At 37.8% G+C, this 25,915-nt stretch overlaps 1 protein-coding gene across 1 annotated transcript in view; it reads left to right on the forward strand.

Annotated features, from left to right (window-relative positions):
• Nucleotides 1-25,915, forward strand: part of PTPRN2 (protein tyrosine phosphatase receptor type N2) — a 645,372-nt gene that overhangs the window by 552,036 nt on the left and 67,421 nt on the right. The window contains exon 14 of the mRNA XM_032679900.1: nucleotides 6,431-6,625. Within this exon, the coding sequence (XP_032535791.1) occupies nucleotides 6,431-6,625 (195 nt within the window). The remainder of the gene's footprint in view (nucleotides 1-6,430; nucleotides 6,626-25,915) is intronic.

Genomic DNA, 25,915 nt, shown 5'->3' on the forward strand with positions numbered 1-25,915 from the left:
TCCTCGTATGTAAACAGCTCTTTTATTCCTGGAGAAAAAGTGTGCTAAAATGAAACTAAAGCTTGAAAGTATGTTTCAATAACTCAAAAATAAATGGTAATAAAGCTGTAATTATCCCCAAAGCTACAAATATAGTAAATAAGTTAAAGTTAAATTTATAACACCTGCAAACGTATTAAGTATGCAAAGCAAAACAAAGGCAGCCAAATGACTTTAGCTTCACCCTGTAGTAACACTAAACAAATTTAGTTAGAGAATAATGATGTTTATAGTCCTAGATTCATTTGTTAAAAAAAAGCTTACCTTATTTTTTCCATTTTTTAAATCTCACTGTATTATGACTGCATCCATCGCAGAACAGTGAAATCCAGGCAGTATGTGCAGACCTCATCTCGTCCTGTGAATGATGCCTCCTGAAAAGGAAAGTGAGACTATTGTTTAATTAAATGTATTAAAGGAGAGGAAAAAAAAAAAAGGCATTTTATGTATTCTTCCATACATAGCATATAGGTTACACATATTTTTAGTTTTCATTATATTTTTTTGTTAAAAGGTAGAGCCCTGAGTCATTTAGAATGGTCAGCATTTTTAATTTAAAATTTCTACAAAATAAATTTGTTTCACATAGAAAATGAACACAGTGTTCTTGTGATCATGCCTGCTTAAGCAGATTTGTTTCTGATTGATAGGATATTAGGCAGGTCAGGTTGGAAGGGCTTGGCGTACACTCAACTATCACTTTTAATAAACAATAATTCCTTTGTCTAGTGTGTCTGCATTTTCTTAATAATTATCCATGGAACGGTTTATTCTCTCTTACATGTTGTTAATTCTGAAAATAATCGTGCTGCACTTATTTCTGCACTGACTCAGGTGATTTCCATCTTAAGTTGTTAAAAAAAGATTTTTTAAAGCATGGAAATGTTAGTCCTGTTTCCCGGCTTAAGTTTTGGACTCGTGTAAATTTGGAAATCAGTTACAAAATAGATTATTTTCATTCATATGGGTAATGAAATTATATTTCTTTTTCTAAATAAACTGGGAAGTTGGAATTTCCCTCAGATTCTGGGCTCCTGTTAGGCAGATCTGAGGTGACAGTGACTGAGGAAGAGGAGCAGTGGTTTAGATATGAAGCTATTTTTGTTTGCTTTGGACTGAACAACTTCGTTTATCATGTGCCTGGTACCAGCTAGATGAGAATGATTCATGTGCCGTGGTCAGTGGCTGGACTTGGACTACCTGAAGTTATTGCATAGAGCATTAAGTAGATGTATTTTAATAAAGAGCAATGTGCTCTCTGGAGGCAGCTTTGAGGTGGAATGGCTCATCTTTAATGACTGGAAAGCGGAGGTGAATGCTGTCCATCTCTTAACTGGGATGCTCCAGTCAGGTCTCCTGCCTGTACTGTGTCATCTTGAGATTTTCAAACTCCATTTTTGCAAATAAAGCAAAGCAAAAGATTCAATATTACTGTTCAAGCCTTAGTTCTCTCTGCTTTTAGTTCTGTGATTGCCTATGCTCTTTGTCCTTACCAAGGCATATACATAGATTTCTCTCTAAAACCAAATGTTTTAGTAAACTGTGTGGCCTTAAAGGATTTTCCAGACACTTGCTGTGTTAGCTGAACTTGATGAATGATAAAAATTTCTCTAAATTGTAGTGTACTGTCTCATGTTTTTGTGACACCGATGGCTGCTGTGCATCACAAAGCAAGTGCAGCTTCTGCCACACATCCAGGAAAGGTGGCCTAACACTTCTGGTGGTAAGCAGGTCTCATCTCTAAACCAGACCTGGACAAGTGTCTGTGAGCTTAATTTCTGGACAGACTTAATGCCTCCGTGGTTGAGAGGAGGGTTTCTTACCTCTTCAGGTTCACAGGCCCATCTAACAGAACAGTGGTATGACTGGTTCCCAATCCCAATCTTGTCCAGGAGGCACAGTAAGTCTCTTAATGCCCTTCTTTAAGTGTGGATAAAGTACATTTCTGCTGCAGTGTAGTTCATTCACAAGTGGAACATATGGATTTGAAAATCTATTTGTTGTACCTGAGGAAACAATTGTGTTTTGTGCTTCTCCGTGTCTCTGTGTAGACAGCCAGCTATCGGGAACATTTTAGAACCTCACTGGAAGAGGTCCAGAGTTTTTCTAAGTACATTGTTTATGGTTTGTTTCAGATTATCAATTATGTCTCAAATAAAAAGCTCACTGCAGATGATCATTGTGCTGTACTTTGAACTCATTTAACTCAACATTATTTACGGAATATTTATCTTGGTTATGGCAGTTTTTGTCACACAGCGATATTACTTTTCCATTTTATACTGCATGTGACCACCACATAAGTTTGATAATAAATGTTGGGAAATAAAAAACAGAGTAAGTGCCTCAGTATGATAGCAATTCTCATGTGACGGGAAATAATGTCATAAACTTCAAATTACCTTTTAAATAAATGTTTACGTCCAACCCATCCATTAGATCATAGCCCGAAGGGTCAGGAGGATCATTTCTTCATCTTTCACTGTGTGCATTACGGTTGCTTTTTTAGGTGTAAATGATGTTTTTAAATGAAGAACGGCACTCAAACTATACACAAACAATGGCTAGACATTACTGAGTCACAGTACAGCAGAAATAGCCTCAGCCACTTTGCTAAATATAGAAATGCAGCAGTAAATTGAATTCATTCTTAGAAAATATTTTTAATGGTGTAAGTGCTGAGATGATACAGAAATACAGCTCGTGTCATTCTCACAGTTTGAAGCTTTGACATTTTAGTCAAGCTTGAATTCTAGTTGTGGTTTGGTAAATGGCTGATTTGCAAAATGCTTATGGGAGTAAAGATTTTGGAGAGCAGGGCAGAGAAGTGTACAGATAACAGATATTGTACTAATGAGGGTCTGAGCCATCTAGGGCTTTGTGCATTTGTGAAGAGATACTCAGTAAGTGCCCAGACATGATGTGTTCCTGATAGCACCCAGTGTAATATATCTCACATGCCAAGACCTCACTACTCCCAGTGCCTCTCGTAGGAAGGGAACACTGAGGACCATCTCAAGAATGAAGCAAACCCAAATCCCACATTTAGACATTTCTCCACTTTGAACTGGACATCCCTACTCCATATGTCCTGGAGGAGCCCATATGGCTCCCCAAAGTGCTCAGTGCATCAAAGATTTTATATGTGGTGGTCTTAACCATGTTACCCCTACAGCACCAGGCTAGAAACCCAACTGGGAGCTGGAATGGTTGGAATAACAGAGAGGTGACTTTGGAGAAGCAGAAGCTGCAGTTGTCCTGAGACTGCTGGTGTGTGTGTAGGGATGGAGCAGGTTCCTCAGACAGGCCTGGACTGGCTGGGATGGGGGAAGGAAGAGCTGTCAAAGGCTGTTAGACCAATCTGGAAATAAATTTGAACAAAAAACTTCTGTTTACAGGCAGGGGAAAACCCATTGTCATGGAGATTTAACACACCAATCAAGAAATTCAGTGGTGTTTTTGCTTCAGCTATGATTTGACCTTCCTGTTTACATTAAACATTTTTTATGGCAGAGCGCAGTGACGTGGTTACTTTGTTTGAGGTATTTGACAGTTACAGCAGTTCAGGGAATAATTGTTTTGGTTCTATATATGTCAGGAAAGAAATATGTTAATATCTGAGAACAGGTTACTTTTTTTTTTTAAAAAGCCTTTTTATATTTGTTATGTTTCTCAACTTTACCTTCTTCCACAAGGACCACAAACATGATAAACTTAATTTTAAAACAACATTTCATAGTAACATGCCCAAAAAATCCTTTTTAGTTAGGGGTTAATCTACTCTAGAACCAGTTTGCTATAACATTGCTTCTTTTGTCATTATAATTTGTGTAAAAATGGTATATTAATTTCTTAGAGTTCACTTGATCTTGATTCTTTTTTGTTAGCAGAGATCTGTAATCCTGTCCACAGTAACCACTTGTAAAAGCAGAGGATTATGACTTGAGGCAGGATATGAACAGCAGGAACAGATCAACCTAAAACCAAAGATCCTGTTTCAGTACAAATGCTATTGTTAGCACAGAGTTGGGGTGAGTCAAGTGGCAGGATGTCTATTAGAATATAATAAATTCGTATCAGCGCCACATGGCATGCTAGCCAGAAGACACATCCTTCTAGCAGCTATGTGATGGACCTCATATTTTTATACTTTCACTTATTATACTTTTCCTTAGTCCAGTAAAGCATTCCCTCTGAGAATGGCTGATATCTAAACATCTGAACAGCTTTTTGGTTTTCTGTAGATTTATTTTTCTGTCTAAAAAGTTTCCTCTCTGTTATACTTTTCCCAAAATCTGCTAAAAGCAGGGATTTGAAACTATACTACTACAAGGTCATTCGGAGGTTAGTGATAGCCAGTATGGACTATTGCTGTCTTTTCTTATGATGTGTGTGATCCTTCAGAGAAAAGGAGAAAGAGAGGTTTTTTATTTTGTTCCTGTATTTAAAATGAAGAAACACAATAACATTTTTCCTTCATTAAAAAGTCTTGCTTTTAACACTGATAGTTTAAACGACCTAACATCAATACATGTGACTCAATTCAATATATTTCTAAAGTTTAATTTTTTTCCTAGTATTTTTCATGTTAAGGTTAGTAGGAAGTAACGAAGGCGCCAAGCAACAAAATACATGCTAGTCAAGTGTGGAAAAACCCTACTTTTTGTAAAAATTAAAAAAATTCTTACGTGGCATAGACAAAATTAGTAAATATACAAAATGCAGTGATGGAGTAAGGTAGCAGTTTCACTCAGAACAATCTGTGCTGTTATTCCAACAACTGACACCACATACAAGTAGTAATCTGTGCTTCCTGAGCTTCTATTGACTGTATTTTTGTAATAGACAGTGAAATATATCCTGCTTATATATGATACATATTTTGTCTCAGTGTATATTAGTTTGTACATGTATATATATATATATAATGTACTGCACACCATCAAATAGTAAAATTCCACATAAGCATCTCTAATGGCAAGTCAAACAGAAGCTCTGGTGGAAAAAAATGTTTGGAGGGGTCTTTAATCATTGTCATGTGGTAACAAGAAGAGACTCAATGTGCTGGTTTCAGTGCATGGATTAGGATCCCTCTTCAGCGTCCTGAAGTTAGCAAGGTTTAAAAAAACCAAACAAACATAGTCTTAAGTTGTATTTCTAACTCCTGTCTGAAAAGAAGATTTTATTGCACTTGGTAAATGGTTTTCAGATGACCCTACTGATGGCACTTGGGCTGCAACTATATTATCAATGAATAAGAAAACAAAAGCCCTGGCATTTCAACGGTATGAATTCTTCAGACTGTGTTATTTTGTTAGCCTGAGGCAAGAGACTCTGCTCTTAGTACTCGTCTTTGAAGAATGAGTAATCTGAGACAAATGTGTAACCACACCGTGTGTGCAATATGTCCACATACTGTAGGCTCCCTGGTCTCGCTGTGTGCCACAGGCAGCCAAGTATCTCTCATGGACAATAGTCATATGTTAAAAAGTGATAATTTTATTTTAATGCCTGTGATTTCACCACACTAGCTGATTCTAAAAGCATTATAACATGATGGTGTAACTGTGGGTCTGTTTATTCTGTTAGAATCAGAATTTCATACTGTAAGGATTTGGTTTCACCGGCAGGATTTTCTGTTACCTAACCAGAATTCTGTGTTTGTGCATGAATTCTATGCACGAGAGCAACTGAAAATACGTATTCCCAGTGCTTTCTATTTCGGTGTTTTAACATGACTTGCATTAGTGTGTGTGTGATAGCTTGAATTTTCTTTCTTCACCAAAGCTGCTTAAACAATACAATGACAGATTTCTGCTTTTATTCTTCGTTAATGTCATTCTTCATCCTCCCTGCCCCACATCAAGGAGGAAGTGTTGCGAGTTTGCTATTTTAATGAAGAGAAATGAGGCATCTATCAACTAGGATTTACACTGGAGAGCACATCAATTCAGTTGCCTTGAGCTTGCTGAGTTTGCATATCCAGGGCCAGGCAGTGCTCTCAATTACTCCCGTGCAAGCCCATTACCTTCAGGAGGTTGCACGGTTCAAAAGTGGCTTTGCAGAATGCAGGGTGATATTGGGGGGGGAAAGAAAGCTATGTGTTAGAGAAGTCAAGCTCCAAAATATGGTTTTTGGTTATCTATAGGGAGATGTGCATGCAGCCATAATTGCACTTGTGAAAGGTTGGGGTAGTCATCATGTAGTAATTTCATTGAGCGTCTCTTTGTAGCTGTGCCTAACAGAACAGACAGCCTCCCAAAAATTACTGCAGTGAGGGGGAAAACACTTCCAGCCCTGGAAACGTATTGTAAATCATATGTCTTTAGTAGACTCTATCCTGTAATTACTCTTAACCGTAGGTTGTTTCCTCCTCTCTCTCTCTCTCCAGGAGCTATGCCGCCAGCGCATGGCAGTGAAAACATCTGATCGCCCGGAGCCCCTCCACTCTTCCCGAATAAACAGCGTTTCTTCTCAGTTCAGCGATGGGCCCATTCCCAGCCCCTCGGCCCGGAGCAGCACATCGTCCTGGTGTGAGGAGCCGGTCCAGTCCAACATGGACATCTCCACCGGTCACATGATCCTGGTAAGGCACTTTTGTCTTTGTGGCACGAGCAGCTTCGTCAAAATTTTGGGTACCTGCTCAGCTTTTGGAAAGAGAGAGCTTTTAAGGAAAGGAAAGATGTCTTTTCACAGGTAGAAAATATTTCTGAGCGTCACTGGTAATCTTAGCTTTGTAGAGTTAAAACTAAAGGCATTTTTATTTCCATTTCTTTTTTTTTTATATATATTTTTCCTTTTTGGGGAATATTCTTTTATATTGATCATACAAATTGTTTCCATGCTTTAAAAACGAGAAGCTCTGTGGTGTCCTTTGGTCCTATTAATTTATGTTTACCTCAGCTTGGACAACTGAAGAAAATTGACAAATTTCTTACCACCGTACTGCTTTTTCTCATGTATCTTCAGTGTTCAGAGTTATCTGAGCTGAGAAGGCAACAGAAGAGTAGTGATGTGGAGCAATTTGCTTCTGTTACCCTTAGAAAAGGGATCTGAATTTTAGCCTTGCTTGGATTTTTTTTTGTCCTTGGCTGAATTTCTTCCAGAATGGATTTTTCCTATGTTTGAAATGATCCAAATACATTCTATTGATGGAGTCTATGTTGGAAAACTTGGGTTACAAACACAACTTGAGACCAGTATCAGTGTAGAAGATGGACATATGAAGAGTTTTTTGCATGTAAGAGTCAGAGTCCGGTGAACTGGTGGAGCTTGTTTCTGTCCTGCTGGGAGAGCTGTAGAGTAATCCTCCATTTTTTTGTGCCTTATTTTCATCCTTTTTAAAATATTTACTGTCTTTCTAGAGTGCATTGAAATTCCTTGAGTAGAAATTAGGTGATGGTGAAGAACCTGATCTGAAGTCAGGTGTTACTTTGCTTTCTGTATTTGACTTCTGCTATCATGGTTTACCTAAAGTAACCTTCTGTTACAGTTGGTAGTTTTGCCTTGCTTTTGGGAACTTCTTTCCATCATGTCATACTTTCAAGTCCTAATTTTTCAACTTCTTTCTTTTTCTGGACTTACATTTTAACTTACTATATTCTCAGATATTTTTCAAGTTCTTTGAAGCCAACCTCACATAATGGAGAAAATAATGAAAGCAGGCAAAACTCAATGAGCTAATTTGACCTCAGCCAAGTTACTGACCTCCTCCAGCCTTGATCAGGTCAGCTATAAAACTGAGCAAAAGCAGGGCAGGATTGTAAACCAGATGCTTCCTCAGAGTATGTCATCCTGAGTAAATATTTCTCTGCCTATCCCCCTTCAAAAAGGAGTTAATTATTTATTATGTTAATATCTGGTAGGCAAGTGCAGTTTGGAAGGGTTGCTCCCATAACAGAAGATCATTTGTTATGGTTTTTACTGTTCCACTTTTGCCTAATCAGAACTAAAATTCACTTGGTTTCCTTTCATAGTTAACTAAAATTCTTGAGGGGAGGCAAAAAAAAAAAATCTCCAGTTGCCCAACTTCAAAATAAGTACAGATTCTGGAGTAAAGCTTTGAATGGTTCTGAGGCAATATATTTGTATGGTAATAAAAGCAAAAATTCCTGTGTGAATGGAAATATGCATTTAACATTTGCAAACAGTTTCAACTACTTTAAATTGAGCAAAATTGTTTTCAGAGATATTATTGGGAAACATGAAAAAATCATCACAAAATCACACTTAAAGAAGAGAAAGTTGCATATGGGAACCACTTACTCTGTCTCTTAGGATTTCTGCAAAATTGCAAGTGAGAATTGTCTTCATATGGCAATAAATAAACTTTAAAAAATAGTCAGATGGATCAAGATCACTGTTATGGTGTTCAGTGTCCATAATTCAGTCAATCCTGTTTAACCCTGGATGAACCCATACATGTGTTAGCTATCTAACAGCATATGTTATATCTTAGATGGTGAGGGTTCAAAGAAGAGTAAAGAAATGCTGTAGTGTCTTGAGAGTACAAACCACACAGAGAGAGTAAAAACATTTAATTTTTTTAGTCTAACCTGAACAAACAAAAATCAGTGATTCAGGGGAGTCTGCCTACGTACTTTGACATATAGGATTAGGAAAAAATGTTCCTAGTGGATGCAGATGATACAATTAGGAAGAAAATATGGGTTAGCATCAAAAGGATACATTTAGCTTTAGGATACATTAGGACAAGCCCAAGAGGAGACAGTGGGACGTTTACTTAAGAAAATAATTAAACCATAAATACAAGATTTGCTGAAGGCAAAGCTGGGTTAGGTTTATGTGGAAGTTCAGTGTCTCTCAGCTACAGCACAGAAGCAGATGATTGGACTTGATAAGAAATGCTCATGTTCTGTGTCACTGTGGGTCACACTGAAACCAGGGAGCTAACCCAATTTATGTCTTGCTTAAAAATAAATGTACATATCTGTAATATCTTATTTACCTGAATTTCTCCCCCTCTGGAGATGCTGTGGCTTGTTGGACCTCAGAGTAGAAGCAGCTTGAGAGAGGCGATCTCTTCCTCCCCTTGCCTTGCAGATACAAGCAGAGGAGAGTGAGGGGCCACTTGGCAACTTTTATACCATTCAATGCAAGATATTTTTCAGTTCTTCTCATTTCCTACTGTCACAATCCTCTTATCTTTTAAATTTTGTAGATATTTTCTGTGAAAAATATCTCAGTGCCTAAAAAAGCAATGAGAAATATTAGCAAGGGGCCAAGTAAGACTGGCAAATACCCTCTGCTTTTCAGGGTAAATGCACTTACAGGTCTGTAAATGTGTTTTTCAGCTCCACAGTGTGCAGTGAAAGAGCAGTTAGCTGAGCTAAAGCTCCTCAGTCTTTATTGTTCATAGGTGCCAGGACCTCCCTAGAGAAAATAAAACAATGGATTACTGTATAGAGTGGCAGCAGGAAATATTTTATTTTGATTTATAAACAGAATAAAACTTTAATGAAAATAGCCTAGAAGAAGTGTGTCTGTGACTGCTGAATGACTCCATGTAATCTTGCTCAGAGGTAGTGTTGGTCAGAAATATTTCTGTAAAGCTGTTTAATTTGCTGGAAAATGCTATCAGTCATACCTAAAGTGGTATTTAAGTCACCTCAGCTTTGGGATTGTTGGAACTTGTGGTTGGCCACAGGTGCTGTTTCCTTGGAGGACTTGCCACGTGTGGTTAGCCCATTGTTTATCCTGCTCGAGGTCTGGAGAAACCAGGAATCTTTCCAATCCTGTGGCTGTGGGGCAGTCTCCTCACTTAGACTGAAACCAGCTTTCAAGGAGAAAAATCCTGCATTTCTGCTGCTTCCCTGTGCAGCAAAGGCGATGTCTTTGCACTACTGACAGCACCGTGAGGTGGTTTGAGCTGTTGGCAGGAGGAAGCAGGGAGGGCTCAGGAGGCCCAGAAGGACAGCGATAACAACATTCAGAGCTTTTTTTTTTCCTTTTCACTGTCTTTTTCATCACATTTATAACAGGAGGGTGGTGCATATGGCACATTTTGATTCTGTCTTTCTAAAAAATCCAAGCAGTTTGGAAAGTGTAATTAGAGGAGCATGTTTTATGCCGTCATGTTTGTGGCGCTGACTGGCTGGTTTCTGCAGGAGCAACAACACAGAATGCATGCCCTCATTTTAGTCACCATTGGTTTTGAAAGAAAACATTTTTCAGAAGGTCACAGCAAGGGAAAGCATGGGAACTTAGAATTAGATTTCCACCCACTGTATTCTCCTGTGTACATCTATATTTCAGGTGACAAGAGAAGTTCTAGTAAGGGGCAAGACTTCATTTGCAGCCCAGCAAGAAAACTAGAAGGATTTTAAAAGTGTCTAGGACAGATTTGGTCTCCCTAACTTGGGCTCCTAACTTATTCCTATATTTTAGGCACTTAATGAAGTGTTGGTGTTGACTTGAGTCCATAAATTCTCCTCCTAGTTGGTGAAGTCAGTGGGTGGCTATGAAGGTCTCCAGAGAATTAGGCAGAGAATGGATTTCTCTTGAAACGCCTCCTTTGTGCCTGCACCATCCAGTTAATGTCTGCAGCTTAGGTGAAGGAATCTCTTCTCTTTGTGCTGTAGCACAAGTTCAGCACCTAAGTTAGTTAGGTGGATTGGATCCTACATCTGTTTCATGTATTACCCTGCTTGTTTGATTAAAATAATTATAATCTTTTATGAGGTTTTAAATGAAGAACAGTACTGCAAGGAGGGAGTGTATGCTTTTGATGATAACATTATGAGGTTGTTATCTGAATACTGTATAGGAGAGGGAATTTGCAGAAGCAGAAGCGATTTTCTGTGTTGTGCTGGTTTTTTCCTCGTAGAGAGAGATGTGCAAAATTTGAAGCATTATACATAAATTAGGATTTTGAAAGTGTGAATTTATGGAAGGTCTTTTTCAATACTTTTCTAAGCTGTCTCTGGGGAGTCTTGTCCCAGAGGGTATTAAACTGCTGTATGTATAGGAAATAATAATAATAATCTGTGATGGTTTGTGGTGCTGTACTTTTCAGAAGAAGAAAGTTTTGTACCTGGGCTGAATGAGACAGTGCGAAAAATGAACTACAGCCTGAAACCCAGAGCCTTGCACCTAAAGTGTGTAAGTCCACTTGATCCCCTTGTGTTTGGCAATGTGCCTGCAAACCCAGAAGGACTTTCCCCATGGAGAAGTGAAGGATGGCCTCACATGAGAACTTGGAGTCAAGGTTCTGGGACAGGTTGTGTCCCAAAAGGTGACACAGCCTGAGCTGGGGACACGGGGTGGAGACCTGCTGCTGCAAAACCAGTCAAAGCTCAGATGTTGAATTTTGCATCCATTTTAGTTTTGATGCTGAATCAATGGCAGGATTGCTGTAGGACTGGAAAGGGTAACAAGGAGGGAATAGTTTCCAAGGTTGAACTTGGGTTTTTTTGATAGCATTGGTATCCCGTAGTCTCTGAATAGTAACTTTTTGAATGTTTCTGAGCAATTTCCCCTCACTCTTAGTTTTTAAAATGAACTCTGTTTTAAATGAACTCTATGGGGTAGCAGCTGTAGATTTTCTTTTAATTGAATATGGAAAAATGGAGAACTGAGTGACTGAGGACACATTCCAACAAGAAAAAATATTTGTTAAATCCTGCACCACATCTTGCTGAAGTTCCTTGATTTTATTCTTAAAGCTACAATAAAATTGGGAGCAAAGACACCCAAACACACTTCCCTAAATAAAGGGAGAAGCTCCAGCATGTGAGGACCAATAGCACTGTGCTAGATGCAGGTGTACTTTCCACCTTGACCTTAATCCATAAATACACTAAACATTTCCTGAGCATGATGCAGGGCACGAGTGCAGTGCACTCCCCAGGAACATGTGCTGAAGGGGTAATTAATGCTGGCAGGTACAAAAGTGAGGAGTGCAGGTACAGAAAACAAGGTCTTTGCCACAATCATTTGCTTGATTATTTAGTAGGTTTTAATATTTTTTCCGTTTTCCACCATTTCCTTCTACCAGCATTAGTATCTGTTTATGCATTTCAAGACTATAAATACCCTGTTTAAAAAAAGCTTAGAACTTAGAAAATGAAGAAAAAAATCCTCCCTCACATGGGAAGGGAGACAAGTCAGTGGCAACATTTAGCTGAAGGCATAAACTCCTTACACATGTGCTAAGTGGATCTAAATCCCAACTTACCTTTCAGCTGTGCCAGTATAAATAGTTATAGAAGTCTTACCAAATTAAGTCCCAAGAAGGCTTTGGCCCTAAAGGCCATTTCATCATGAATAGTTGGACAAGAGGAGTCACAAGGGAAAAAGCTGTTGTGTATCACATTACTCAGTGACAAGATAGCCAATATCCAAAAAAAGACATAAATACTGTGGATGGGAAAATCTTTACCCGTCTCTTCCCCAAGTTGTCATGCTTTTAGGGACAAGTGGAGCTGGTTGCCTCCTGAAAGATCTGCTGATGAAATAGGTTTATCCCTTCATTTTAAGTGGTTTTTTTTCCCTCCCTAAATGTTTAAGTTGTTTTGAAACATTTGCTTGTGTTTGTTTAAAGCCAGGACTTGAGATATAGGAACACAGAAAAGCTGCAAAGAAAAGTGAAACAAATTTCCTGGCATATGAAAACAGTTCTACTAATAGAGCTATAAATCTAATAAATGGATGTATGTACTACATAGATTTCATCAGTAAAACTCAGAAAAAATATTCATTAACAGGTTACCCTTTGATTCTTCTATTTTTATTCGTTTCATAATAAGGTGCCTCCCTTTTTCTGTATTAATTTTGTTGAATAGGCCTTAGGAAATAATGACAATTGCAGAGTCAGTATTAAATTGAGAAAAACCTTCCTCTTGAATATGGTATGAAATTGATTTCAAAATCTTTTTTTTCCCTAAATTCTTCCCTGCCGTTCATTTTCCTCAAATGTTTTCATGTTAGAAATAACTCAACAAATTTCTGTGGCTACATCTTGGTCTGTCGTTTGACTGTAAAGTGTTTATTCCAGCTTTGTTTAAGCTGCTTTGGTTGAACACTTTTTAGCCAACTTATATCATTCCCTAAGGCTTTTAGTAGAAAGATGAAGAAAACATTTCTAATAATATTCTGGAGTACTAATTTTAAAAGGGTTACACTGGGAGAAATACATGACACAAAACTAGGTTATGCAACTCTGTGCACCAAGTAAAAAGAAAGGATCATTGTCATGGGTGAAACAAAACTTAGTGGCTATCTGGACTTTTTTTCTGTTTCTCCCAGCTTTGTTCCATTTCTAGAGAATATCCAAGTAATATCAAGGCAAGATAAGCATCAGCTGTAGCAAGTAGCAAGAGATGCTCACAGGTAGTTTAATGAAAAAGATCTGGGTTTTGAGGCTTCGGATTGAATACAAGGGATGTTACTGGATCCTCAGCTGCTTCTGAGAGTCTCATGGAGTGGCAGAAACCAGAGATAAACACTCATCCAGGAGATCTCGTTTTTGGCTCCAAATGCATCCTCAGTAATGAAGTGCTCTTTGCTGTACATGTCCTATTGTACGTGCTCACATCATGCACTAAATCCTTGATACCTCATCTTAGCAGATGTAGCAGTTAATCATATTTTGGGTCTAACAGGTAGAAAGGCCTGTTTAGAAAGAGAAGGATACTAGAAAGAGGGTGGTTCAGGAAGACTTCTCAGGCAGGAGACCCAAGATGATAACAAATGTCACAGAGTATTTCTGAGCTGGTGGCAGAGTTCAGATGTTATGAGTTTGGACTCACTGTGGGGTGAAGAATTGGTTCACACAGGTTGCAAGACATGGTGCACTGCTAAGATCAGATGACGTGGTAAATGGGACTACAACTTCAAAGCTTTTCAACAAAACAGTTAAGAGTTCAGGGTGAAACTGGGACTTGCTTCATGGTTCTTCCGAAGAAGGAACATCATACTGGCACTGTGTTTTTGCAGTGTTGTACCAGTTGCAGTTTAAGATGTCCAGGAGAACTCCAGTAGTATTTTGAAGAGCTCTTTCTCTTCATGTGGGCTGCACCAGCAGAAGTTATTGGAAGTGGTCTGATTTAAGATGCTATTTGTAATGAAGACAGTTTAATCCCCCCACTGAATTGACAAAGTCTGGTTATGCTCATCTTCAGGGCAAGATAAAAAAACTTTTACTTTGTTTTCTGCAACTCCTTCTGGGATTAGGCCACAATTTGGCAGTGTTTTCTAAGTAAAGTAACAGAATTTGGGTGGTATTTGGAAAATTTGATGTGTAGGACACAGACAAAATGCTCCTGTGATCATTAAATTTTGCATACGCACCCACAACGCAGCTGTGGAAACATTTTTAAATAAGGAGACAAACATTAAAATAATCTGTGAGGTTCACTTGTGGATGACATAGTATTTGCTGTTCCATAAAGGAGAACTGTGTTACTTTTTGGTCAAAACCAGATAAAGTCTTCTACCCTTAAATGTTGCATCCCTACCCCAGTACATCTTTATAAAAAACATAATTTTACTATGAATTTGCCTTCTTTCTGTAACTCTCCTTTTGTTTCAGACTAGAGTAATATCTTATTTTTTTTCTAGTTGGCAGCTCTCCTTTAATGCTGTCATGTCTCCCTTATTCTCTTCTCCTAAAGTCATGAGCTAATGTGGCTTTAGGTTGCCAGGCTGGCCAAGAAAACCCTATTCATAGCAAGGGAGAATTATGAGTTGCCTCCTGTTCCTGGCTGCTTGTTGGGCCTTTGCATTGAACTAAGAATAGAATGGAGGGGTGACAAACTGCTCACAAGCATCACCTCCTCCGATAGCACCTGCTATTGCTCTGGGAATTATTCTCTGCCCTTTTCTTTCTGGAATGACTATGACGGCTGGCATCCGGGTCCAAAAATGTTTCTATCTTCAGTCAAGTTAGTAGTAGATCCATTAATATCTGTTGAAGATGGTTGGTTTCTGGATTTGACCCATCTATAAAAAGTATATCTCTGACTGTATCACAACTCTGTTATTTTTAAGATGGTTTATGTGAAGATTTGCCTGCTTCTGAGTGGGCTATTTGTACCAACTAAAATATTCCCATGAACCCCCAAAAACCCTACTGCACATAGCAACTGAGTTTTACTAACTTTCAGAGTGCAGTGAATTGAAGCATGTTACTGTGTATCTTTTATTAAATATGTGCATGTGCAATACATGTCTGCAAAGGAAATAAAAAATGACAATGTCTCTTTTTTGGATGCATTATATTTATCCTTGAGCGTTGAAGAGAGACTGGTAATTATAAAGTTGTTTAGGTATTTTCATTTTAAAGTTAAAAAGGTACTGAACTTGAGAAAGCAAGTGCAGTCAGTTACTTAGTACTGACTACTTCTTTCATTCTTCTCATATTTAAGTGGACTTTAGCTGGTTGCAAATAAAAATACTAAAGGACTGGCAATGCACACCGTGATTTGTGTTCTTGCTGTCATGCGAATTCACAGAAAGAAGGAAGCATATTAAAGAAATTCGATAAGACCAGGTGGTCTGAGTGAATAATTTCCCTTTCATTAACATATTCCCCTTATTAACTCTGTAATTAATTGTACATAGCTAAGGAAAGCTATGGAAATTGCATTTTGAGATGTATCAAAGCTGACTTTATGCTTCAGACTTCCATGCAATTTACTATTAATGAAGCAAGAGATGGAGGCCCCAAATCTATAATTATTACTTACTATTTGAATGACAAGCAAAGAATTTTATCAGCACAGTTTCAAATGAAAGGGGATTAGCAGCTAATGTTGAAATTGTTAATCTTTCTTATTAAAATAATTTTGACGAGAGTGTTTAGCCTGAAAGAGGTTTCTGGAACATCATTTACCATTAAAACAGCTATTTTCTGAGGCTCAGTATGAATTTGTCTAAGTTTGACAGCAGGGTGCAAATATTTTTTAAATGAATGAATATTTTATGGGAGCTAAGGCTGTTCATGGGTGAGCTGATGCTGAGCTGCTTGCTGTGTGCATATTCCTGGAATGTGAGGCAGGATGGTAGTTCAATATCCATCTCACTAAAGTGAAGATGTCTACTGAGATAACAAGGGAAAAAAAGCTACAGTAGAAAAATCTGAGAACTGAAATTGTACCCAGGGCTGTATCTGCAGATGAGTGATTAGCAAGTGGGAGCCCAGTCAGAATTAGGCCCTACATCTTGGTGATATTTTTATAACACAGAAAAAGGTAATAATTACATTCAAAACCAATGTTACTTCATGTTTATTTAGGCCTTCTTATTCCTTTAAATGCTCTTATATTTTCAGGTTTTGTAGGTTTTTATTAGCCTCATGTGCCTTGAGAAGATTATTCAGTGGTGGCTGATATTTGGGGGCAGAAATATAACGCACACAACTTTTCAGTGTTAATGAAAAGCTATTTGGCATTTTAAATATTAAAACTTTTCCTTGCAATATTTGCAATTTTCCTGTCTTGCAGGAGTGTACAAATGAAGCTGACAAGGCTGCTTTCACTCCTTGGGATGAGGAAATTGTGAATATATAGTGATATAAATGGTGAAAAACACAGCAGTGATAATTTACAAAATTTAATTTATGGTGATCTTGGCCACATTGGTACTGGAGAAGATGTACGTTAAAGAACCCTTTTAATTTACCTGTGTCCCATTACAGAAAAAAAGCTAATGGAAAAGATATCACATGTCTTTGCCAGTGACAAATTTTGCCAGTAGAATAGACAGAGATCATTTCAATGCTTTCAGACATTATTTGCATGAGCAGGTAGACTGTGTATAGAAGTAACATCAACACAACAAACCTTTATGTACCTGCTCTACCATGAGATTACTCCAAGCTTTACCTCTGTGTGAACCATGTCGAACTTCATTGGGTTCACTCTGAAAATTACAGGTTAGATAACTAACCTTCTATCTGCAGTCCTACAATGTTCCTTTGGAACAGTCTCACAGACAGAGTCTATTGTAGCATAAAGCATCGTAGAGTGCATTTTCGCTTCGTTCATCAGACAAAATCAAAGGGTTTTTAGCTTAAACAGGAGCACTTTTATTATAAACTCATGTTTTGCATGTGTTATAAATATGTTTTAGATCAAAGACATCAAGGATTTTTCTTAATCTGTAAGAATCATAACAAAACATGTAGACCAGGACAGCAAGAGGGTAATCTGGGGTACACTTAAGAGACAGAATTTGTCAAGGACAAAGCTAATGCAGAATTCAAATCCAAAGCTTTTCTAAATGCAGGAGTATTTCTGATGCAGCTATTTATCTGCTGCTTTAGCTGGAAGGTACCTGGAAGGGTTGGATTTATTAACCACAGCCACCAGCCAGAAGCAGCAACATAAGTTCCCCAGGGCAGTGCTGCCTCACAGCAGGAGAGATGTCTTGCTGCTGCTTAGGTGGGCATGTTAAAAAAAAGTGCTTTCTTCTTTCATCATTACCTCCTTTCACCTTTTGATGTGTGTTTGCATTAGACCAGTTTGACTGAAAGCATCATAATAGTGTCTAATTGATGTTAATGTAGTGAATATGCTAATGGTGCCTAATATATTATCTTTTCTAGAAGTCCAGAAATTACTTTTGGGTTATTTGAAGTTTTGTTGAAGACAGGAAAACCCTGCAGTACCTGAGGATATGCACCAGCCTTCAACTTACCCTTTGTATATCCTCACAACTGAATTTTCACAAACTTTGTCCTTCAGGTGGCATTCTGGGGCCTGATATTAGAAGTTTTGATTAAAGTCACCAGAATCCTTTCAACTCACTTCAGTAACCAAAATAATAATAAGCCAACTTTCATAAAGCACTTTTGATCAGTAGGTTCAAAACTCTTTTTAAAGGTCGATATCATTATCCTGTCTCTTTAGTCCAGGGAACTCAGGCACAGACAGGGAAGCATCTTGACCAAGACTAACCTAAGGTCAAGGAAGCAGAGCCGGGAGTAGACCTGCATTCCCTCGTGTCCCAGGTGCTGTGCTCTCACAACTAATCATATTGGCTTTAATGGAAAAAGGGTTCTATCAAAGAGTAATGTTTTTGCCCTTTTTTGTCACTCGTTAGTCTTTTTTTTAAGACATGAAAGTAGGACATGAAAGTATAAAGGAGTTCTGCACCCGAGTTTTTCAGGTTTCATTCTATGAGTTTAGTTTTGGCCTCATCTAAGAGCAAAATATTGCATATTTGGAGATCTTACGGAAAGATATTTACTACACATAGGAAAAGCTTGTGAAAACCAAACTGAAGATGTGCAGTCTGTAGTAAATAACCTCTATGACAGAAAAGGGGTACCATCCACATATTCCTTGGGAAACTTCTGAACTGATAACAGTTTTCTTTAAGAATATATGCGCAGTCTGCTAGATCCTTAGCAATCACACACATACACTGAATTTTAGGTTCTTTATTTTTCTTTTTCTTTCTGTTTAACAAGCTGTACTCTTACTGTCTACTCGGAACTACTACTGTCATTCTCTCAGTGTGTTCTCCTTATTCAGCATTTGAAGGGAAATAAACAGTATGCGAGGAAATGTTGAGAATTATTGGCTATGACCACAATTTGCTTCTTCCCATAGCGTTTTTCTAATTTACTGTGTTCTGGGTTTTGTTTTTGTGACTCTCTTCCTTTGCAATATAGTGTCTTATTTCATCATTTCACTTCTTTGTTGACCTCTATAGTCTGTTCTTGGCTTCTTTTTCTGTCCTCTTTTACATTGTTTTTTTCCTCGTTTGTATTTTGCCCTCTGTCACTTCAAATATTTTCATCTGTGGATTAGACCAGTGTTCCTCAAACTTCTTTAAAGTGTTATCCTTTACTGGCTTCCATGGAAACCCAAGAGTCCCAGGAGTAGGCAGGATATCTTCAGCTTATGCATTTCTAAAGCTTTTCTGCCATCACTTCACAATCCCTTTTGAATGCTTTCATGAGAAAAATATTTGAGAATTTGAGAATCACTGAGCTAGGCCAACATCAGTTGAAAATCCCATGGTGCATAGATAAAAGGTTACCTAAAAAATGGGACACTTCCTCTAGATTTGGAAGCTGGGTAGATGCCAACTGCATCTTTCTCGTGGCCAGCATTGCTTATTCTGCTGCTGCATGTTGGCTCATTGTGGCTATGAGTGTGACATGGAAGGGACAGGGCAGAAGTCAGACATGTCTTCTCCCACGGTCATCTCCATTAAGTCCTGAAAGTGCTTCTGTGAAAAACGAGTTTCTTCAGGGCTTTTTGTCATAGAATCATAAAATCATTTGGGTTGGAAGAGTCCTCCAATATCAAGTCCAGCCATTTAAAAATAAATATCCAACCTGCTTTCTGAGCTATCTTTTAAGTCAAACTCTTTGTTTTTACTGTTCCACTGGGTTTGCTCTGCATCCATGTAACTGGCAGTTACACTAATTGGGTTTATTCTCTGTGGTTTGCAGAGGGAAAACATGGAACTTCCTAGGTAGGGGACACGGTTCCAAAATGGTCCTGAGTACAAGGACTTGATCATTGAAGATGTTTGTGGAGTTTGAAGTTTCCTGTCTCTAACTGTTATGGGAGTTTTCTAAGGAAAAGGCTGATTATCCAGTCTGTTCTGTCCCTGCTTTTCGTCACGGGTGACCATATGGTCACTTGTGCTTATATGCATATTCTGCCACTGAGCTGTGGGTGTAGCATGAATTGCAAGACTTCTGGGATTTCATTTTGCATGTTCTCTTAATTTCCACAAACCTCTGTGTGTGTTTCTGTATAAACTCTATTGATTTGATATGCACCCCCACTGCCCCCACCCCCAAAAAACCCCCAAACCCCACACTGAAAAGCAAAGGGGTTTTCCTTTATGAGTTATTATTTGTTTCTGGAGAAGCACCTTTTCACTTTTATTCGCAAGTTTAAGATTAGTAGTAAGAGTATTACTGATTATCCCTTTGCTCTAGCAGGCCTGTTATGTTTGTAAAAATAATATTTTCCTTTCTCCCCTCAAGATGGCCAGTGTCTAACAGAGGCATATTTGCTAGACTATCTATAAATCACATTGTGTGCTGTATCACTTGGATGTACATGGTCATGGTTGCCTGGGTTTTACTGGTCTCATTATCTCTGAAGAGCATGGCCACACTCGAAGAGAATATTATTTTTAAACATGATGTTTTCAGATTTCTTTATTTATCTCTTGGTAATTTTTATATATATAGTAAATGAAGACTATACAAGTGCTCTGAAAAAAAAACACAGACTTTAATTCATTAAAATCTAAATTTCAAAACACGGTATCCAACAGGGAACCCAAATTTAGATGCTTAATTGAGTTAGCAGGTCTAGGAGAGAAAGAAGCCAGGGAATTTAGTTTTGTGTTTTCAGCTAGGTAATTAGTGTACAGTAATATATTTTAAAGTTTTCATTTCAGACATACAACAGGCATGTAAATGAATCAGAAATATGTCTTGAGTTGCGGTAGGATGTTCAAAATATTAGTAAAAAAATGAAGTGAGAAGAAAGGACCATCTGAAAAATAGATTTAATGTGTAATAAGTAAATAGTAGTTTCCTGTGAGAATGGAATTTGGTGTCAGTATTTATCACAAAGAGTCAGAGGACTTGATTTGTACATTTTTGTACAGTTTTCCTGCTGGGTTTAATTCAACTGCGTATCTTGTGCTTTTACATTTTAGCAAAGCTACCAGAAGCGCTTCCCAAAATGTCTCAGTTGATGAATTCAGCTGACACTCTCCTTGGCTCCAGTTCCTATACTGCAGAGCTGTCTTTAATGGGGAGTTTTGGATTGGTTTTTTTTTTTGTTTTGGATTTATTTTTGCTTTTAAGAAATGTCACAACATATCCCATGCTGTGAAATAACAGTATTTGGCTAAGAGGTTTAGCCCTCCATTTATTGAAGTAATATTCCTCCTTTATTTGAGGGCTATTTATTATTTCAGATTTTTATTGCGAAATCCATTATAAGAAGTACAGAAAGTTTAGAAATTGATTCTGGATAATTCATCTTTTGAATCTTTATGATTTTGTTTGGTATGTCTTTGAATAAGCAACATTCAACATGTGCATAAATTAAATTCCTCTACTCAACAGCGACTTAAACCCTGTACTTCTAAACAAAACCCCGAGACTAAAACCTGTTCTAATTCCATCACACAACATTTGGTATACTCTAATTTCAAAAATGTTATCAGATATGCATTCATTAAAGTTGCCTGACTTTCAGCCATGTCTATAGACTTGATCATGGGATAGGGAAAAAACAGTCAAGAATACTCCTGCAGAATGAGTGGTTTAGGAGCATGTTCTGTGACCCTGGGAAATTCATTTGGTGTTTCTGGCCTTTCATTTCCCATCTGTGAAGCAGCAATGATACTTGCCTCCCCTGCAGAAGTAATGTGAGTACTTTCAGACAGTTGGACAGAAGGAGCCATAGAAATATAATAAGGGAGCATATTATATTCCTTTTATGGTAATCATCTTCTCTTTTTTGTTGAGGTTTATTTAAAGCAAAGTAATTGCAGCGGTGAAACTTCATAGGCGTAATTTAGATTTCAAGAAAGAGGGTAAGGAGGAGGAGTTGAGGGTGGTTGCATTTTAAGACCTAAAAGACACCATTAAGTAGCTGGTAGTCCTTGAGAAGGAATTCTTTGTACAGTGAATTTGTCTTCTGCTATATTTAGAAATCCAGGTAGAGTAAATATTTCATAATTAGGCATTGTATTTTTTTAATATTTAATTTCTTAGCTACATTTCCTTTCAAAAGCATACCTGCCTCCATCATTCCAACTGAAGCAAAAAGTTGCAAAAATGGAAGCAGTGAATTCAAAAACATCACCTGTACTTTCCAAGATTTCCTCCAGAGGTGAAAACCTGCATCAGTCCACACTAGGTTGTATCCAACCATTTCACTGGGATTTCACTGAGCACCTTTGGCAGCTGGGAGCTGTAAGAAAAGGGATTAGCAAGGGTTTGTGTGACACACACTGATCCCAGCACCTGCTGATTGGATTGAAGTAATCCTTTTACAAGTTACAAAACTCTATTATCAGAGCATTAAGAGAGGGAGAGACGGTGATATACGCTACATCAAGGGTATATTAATTTAGGTAAACAGAACATAGGTTACCATCTAATGTACTTGTGAATTACAGTCATTCTTGGCAAAAGTTACATTCTGGTCTAGTCTGGTAGATAAAGCCTTACACTGACCATGCAAAGATGATACTTCTGTAGCAAACCAAGGACAATAGTGTCAAATTATTTTAGATGGCATGCTTAAAGCACGACTGCTCTCTGTGTGCATGCTTAGTTGTTTATATTAAGCTTTACATCTAAAAATATGAAACTGAAACTATGGAATGTCATTTTTTATTGTTGGCTGATATTACCATGGAAGTTAATTTATTTCTGAGTAATACAACCTACTTGAAGCAATCTAAGGGATATTATTCTCAACCACACTGAATGGTTTCTTTGTCAGTGAATTCCCTCCCTCTGTCTTTGGTTTTTTTTTTTTTCAGTTTTCCTTCATCACCTATGATAGTATGTACATTAGTAGTGTTTTATGCCAAATTACATGTAGAACTCCATAGTATTTTCCAGTACATAACTAACAAAGCTTCAAAACTAATCTTTTCACTGGTGTAATCGGGTACTGAGAAATACAAGAAAAATTATATTGAAACACATCATGGTAGTAATATGGCTGCAAACACAAAGGAGGAAAAATAATTTCTTGGTGTATTTTATAAAGAGGAAATCCAAATTCCCAAGTTTTTATTTCCTAGAGTTTTTCATTTGTGGTTACTGTAGACAGGAGATCTGGGATGATACAGGACAAGTCAGAAAAGAGAAAGGAGCCTGAAATGTCTGACCAATCATATGATGAAATCCAGGTTCTATTAAAGTAGTGGATGCAGAACACTCCCTAGGACTGAAAGCATGTGAGACTTTATAGCCAGACGTTAATTTACTGAGACTTCTTCCAGATACAGGTTTTGTGAGATACTGACAACAATTTTATATGTCTGTATAAACTCAATATAACTCGTCCAATAAAGTCACATTTATCTGCAGTTAATATTGAAAACCTGATGAGCGATGTTAGGACTAAAACTAGTGTTTCTAACAGTTATGGAGAGATGCTTCAGAGATGAAGCTGGTCTTAATAACAACTACAGGCTCTACATTATTGTGAGTTGGTTGGAGAAAACTGATTTTGTTAACGTGTTAGTTGGTCAAAAGACAGAATTTGGGTGAGATAGTGCATTCTCTGTTTATTTGAGGTCTGCTTTGTCAGGAAAAAAGGTAGGGAAGCATGAGCATAGTTTGGCTCTGCTCCCGTGTTTCAGCACCACTGAAAGCATTCCTCATGGAAACATGTGATGAGCTCCCAGCCTTTGGTCTCTGCAAGAGCAACATGGAAGTTCAGAGAGAAAGACTGACCTTCTGCAAACATGAGTCCAAAGTAACTTCAGTATTGCCATGAAATGGTACTGGGAGATGAGAAATGTTTAAAAAGTGAAAAAAAATTGGTGTTCTGCATGATCTGAACATGGCTCAGAGTTCTAATAATGACATTGGTCTCAGGGAGCTTTATTTGATCAGATCTGGACAAGTGTGGGTGCACCAAAATAGAAGAATAAAGTAATAATTTTATAAAAGAAGAGTGGAGAGAAGGAAAGAGGAGAAAAGAAATTAACCTTTCTGTTGCTGTTTCCTGAGTCCAAACTCCAAACCTGGAAAATAATGGAGCACAGATTAGAAAAGGAATTGCTGATTATCTAGCAAGAGATTTTTCAAGGATATAAAAGGAAGATAAGTGTAAGAGTGTCATTGAAAAGGATGGGGAAGGCTGGAGTCTTTCCTTTGTGCATTTGCTAATCTCCTTCATCCTTTCCATTGGATAGCTGAACAATGAGTAAGAGTATGCATAATTCTACAAAGAATAAATTTTGCCTGGACAAACTTAATTGCTTTTTATTTAACTAAAACTACAAAACCAGTAGATGAAGTGAAAACAACAGATGTAATACATGTGGATTTTAGTATAGTCTTGAAACTGTCTCATGAATATTTAATTGAAAAATTAATGTCAATTTTTTAGAGGACAATTATGTGCACTGAAATGGGGCTAAAGGGTGATATACAAAAAGTAATGATCAAAAGCTATGTATGGGAGTGTCTGGCTGAGTACAGGAATCGCTGTTAGCTCCAGTTATACTTAAATAAAGAAGTGGAAGTGAGTGGAAGTGACAATGGCTTTTACAAGTGATATCACAGTCTAAAGTTCTGCACAGACACAGTGATAGAGGAGTAATTCAAAAGTTTGAAAAGATTAGACCTGAAAACACATACAACAAAGTTAAATTATCTTTGAAGAAAAGTCACAAGAAGAGATATCTATAATTTTCATAGATCCATTAATCCATGATCTGTGAAGACACTAAAATATATACAAGCAAAATTTATACAGAGCAGCAATATTCTGAACAAGCAGACTGAGGTTGAAATAAATGGATGGGTGAAAATGTGTAGCAAATTAAGTTTGCAATAGAAAAGCAGTTTTGTTGACATCCCTATGAAAAAACCGTCTCAAATGAGGAGGAGTATTCCTTATTGAAAATATTTGCACATTTCCAGGAATACAATGTATAGTTCATTTAGAGTCTCAAGAAATAGTAACAAACTGTGTTTTAGGCTTCTACTTTAGATACAGGGCAGCCAGATGTTAGAAAGTTTCTTAGTACAAGAAACAACATTATTTGAAGGCCTGGAAATAGGTAATCAGATAGGCTTCTTCTGTCTCCAAACAGAGCACTGTGAGTAATATGAAAGGGAACAGAGAAATTAACTGTGAAGCCACTGATGATGAGGTATTGAGCCAGAAAAAGGAAGAAGAAAACTGTGTACAATGTCGAAAGTAAATTAGATTTATGCAGAAAAGTATATAGTCAATATATATATATAGTCAATATATATATATAGTCAATGCAATGTGTACTGAAGACCAAGGAGTTAAAGCAGAACAGCAAGAATGCTGAGGTGTCCCGGGACAGAACGATGCAAAGCTTTGGCTCCTGCACTGTCAGGTCAACGATGTGGATTTGAGTGGTAACTGTCCTCAAGCATTAAGATAATTTTGTATCTATTTCTTCAGCTGACATTTGAAATTTAATTAGGCCTGTCAAGGTGTGTCAATTTAAGAGTTTCACATCTTTTCATTGAAAGAGGCATCCTTAGTCATGAAAAAGGGTGTTTAATCAAGTGCCGTACTGGAATTATGCAGTCAAAAATAATTGTAATAACTGAACATCAGCTAATAAAATAGGAATTTATTTTTAAAATTAATATCTTAACAGATGCAAACCATACTATCTCTCAAGAAGGTATTTGGTCTCTTCTCCCAAGTAACAGGTGATAGGACAAGAGGAAATGACCTCAAGTTGTGCCAGGGGATCCCTTCTCTGTGGTGACCAGTGACAGGACCCAAGGGAATGGCCTGAAGTTGTGCCAGGGGAGGTTTAGGTCAGATGTTAGGAGAAGGTTCGTCACCCAGAGGGTGTTTGGGCACTGGAACAGGCTCCCCAGAGAAATGGTCACAGCACCAAGCTTACCAGAGTTCAAGAAGAGTTTGGATGATACTCTTGGTGTATCATCTTGGGGATTTTCCTGTGCAGGGCCAGGAGTTGGACGTGATAATCCTTGTAGGTCCCTTCCAACTCGGCATATTCTGTCATTCTGTGATATTAGGGAAAATTTCTTCACTGGAAGGGTTGTCAAGCACTGTAACAGGCTGCTCAGGGCAGTGGTGGAGTCACCATCCCTGGAGGTATTTAAAAGACATGTACATGTGGTGCGTAGGGACATTGTTTAGTGGTGGACTTGGCAGTG

The sequence above is a fragment of the Chiroxiphia lanceolata genome, chromosome 1 (assembly GCF_009829145.1).
Source record: "Chiroxiphia lanceolata isolate bChiLan1 chromosome 1, bChiLan1.pri, whole genome shotgun sequence".
NCBI lineage: Eukaryota > Metazoa > Chordata > Aves > Passeriformes > Pipridae > Chiroxiphia > Chiroxiphia lanceolata.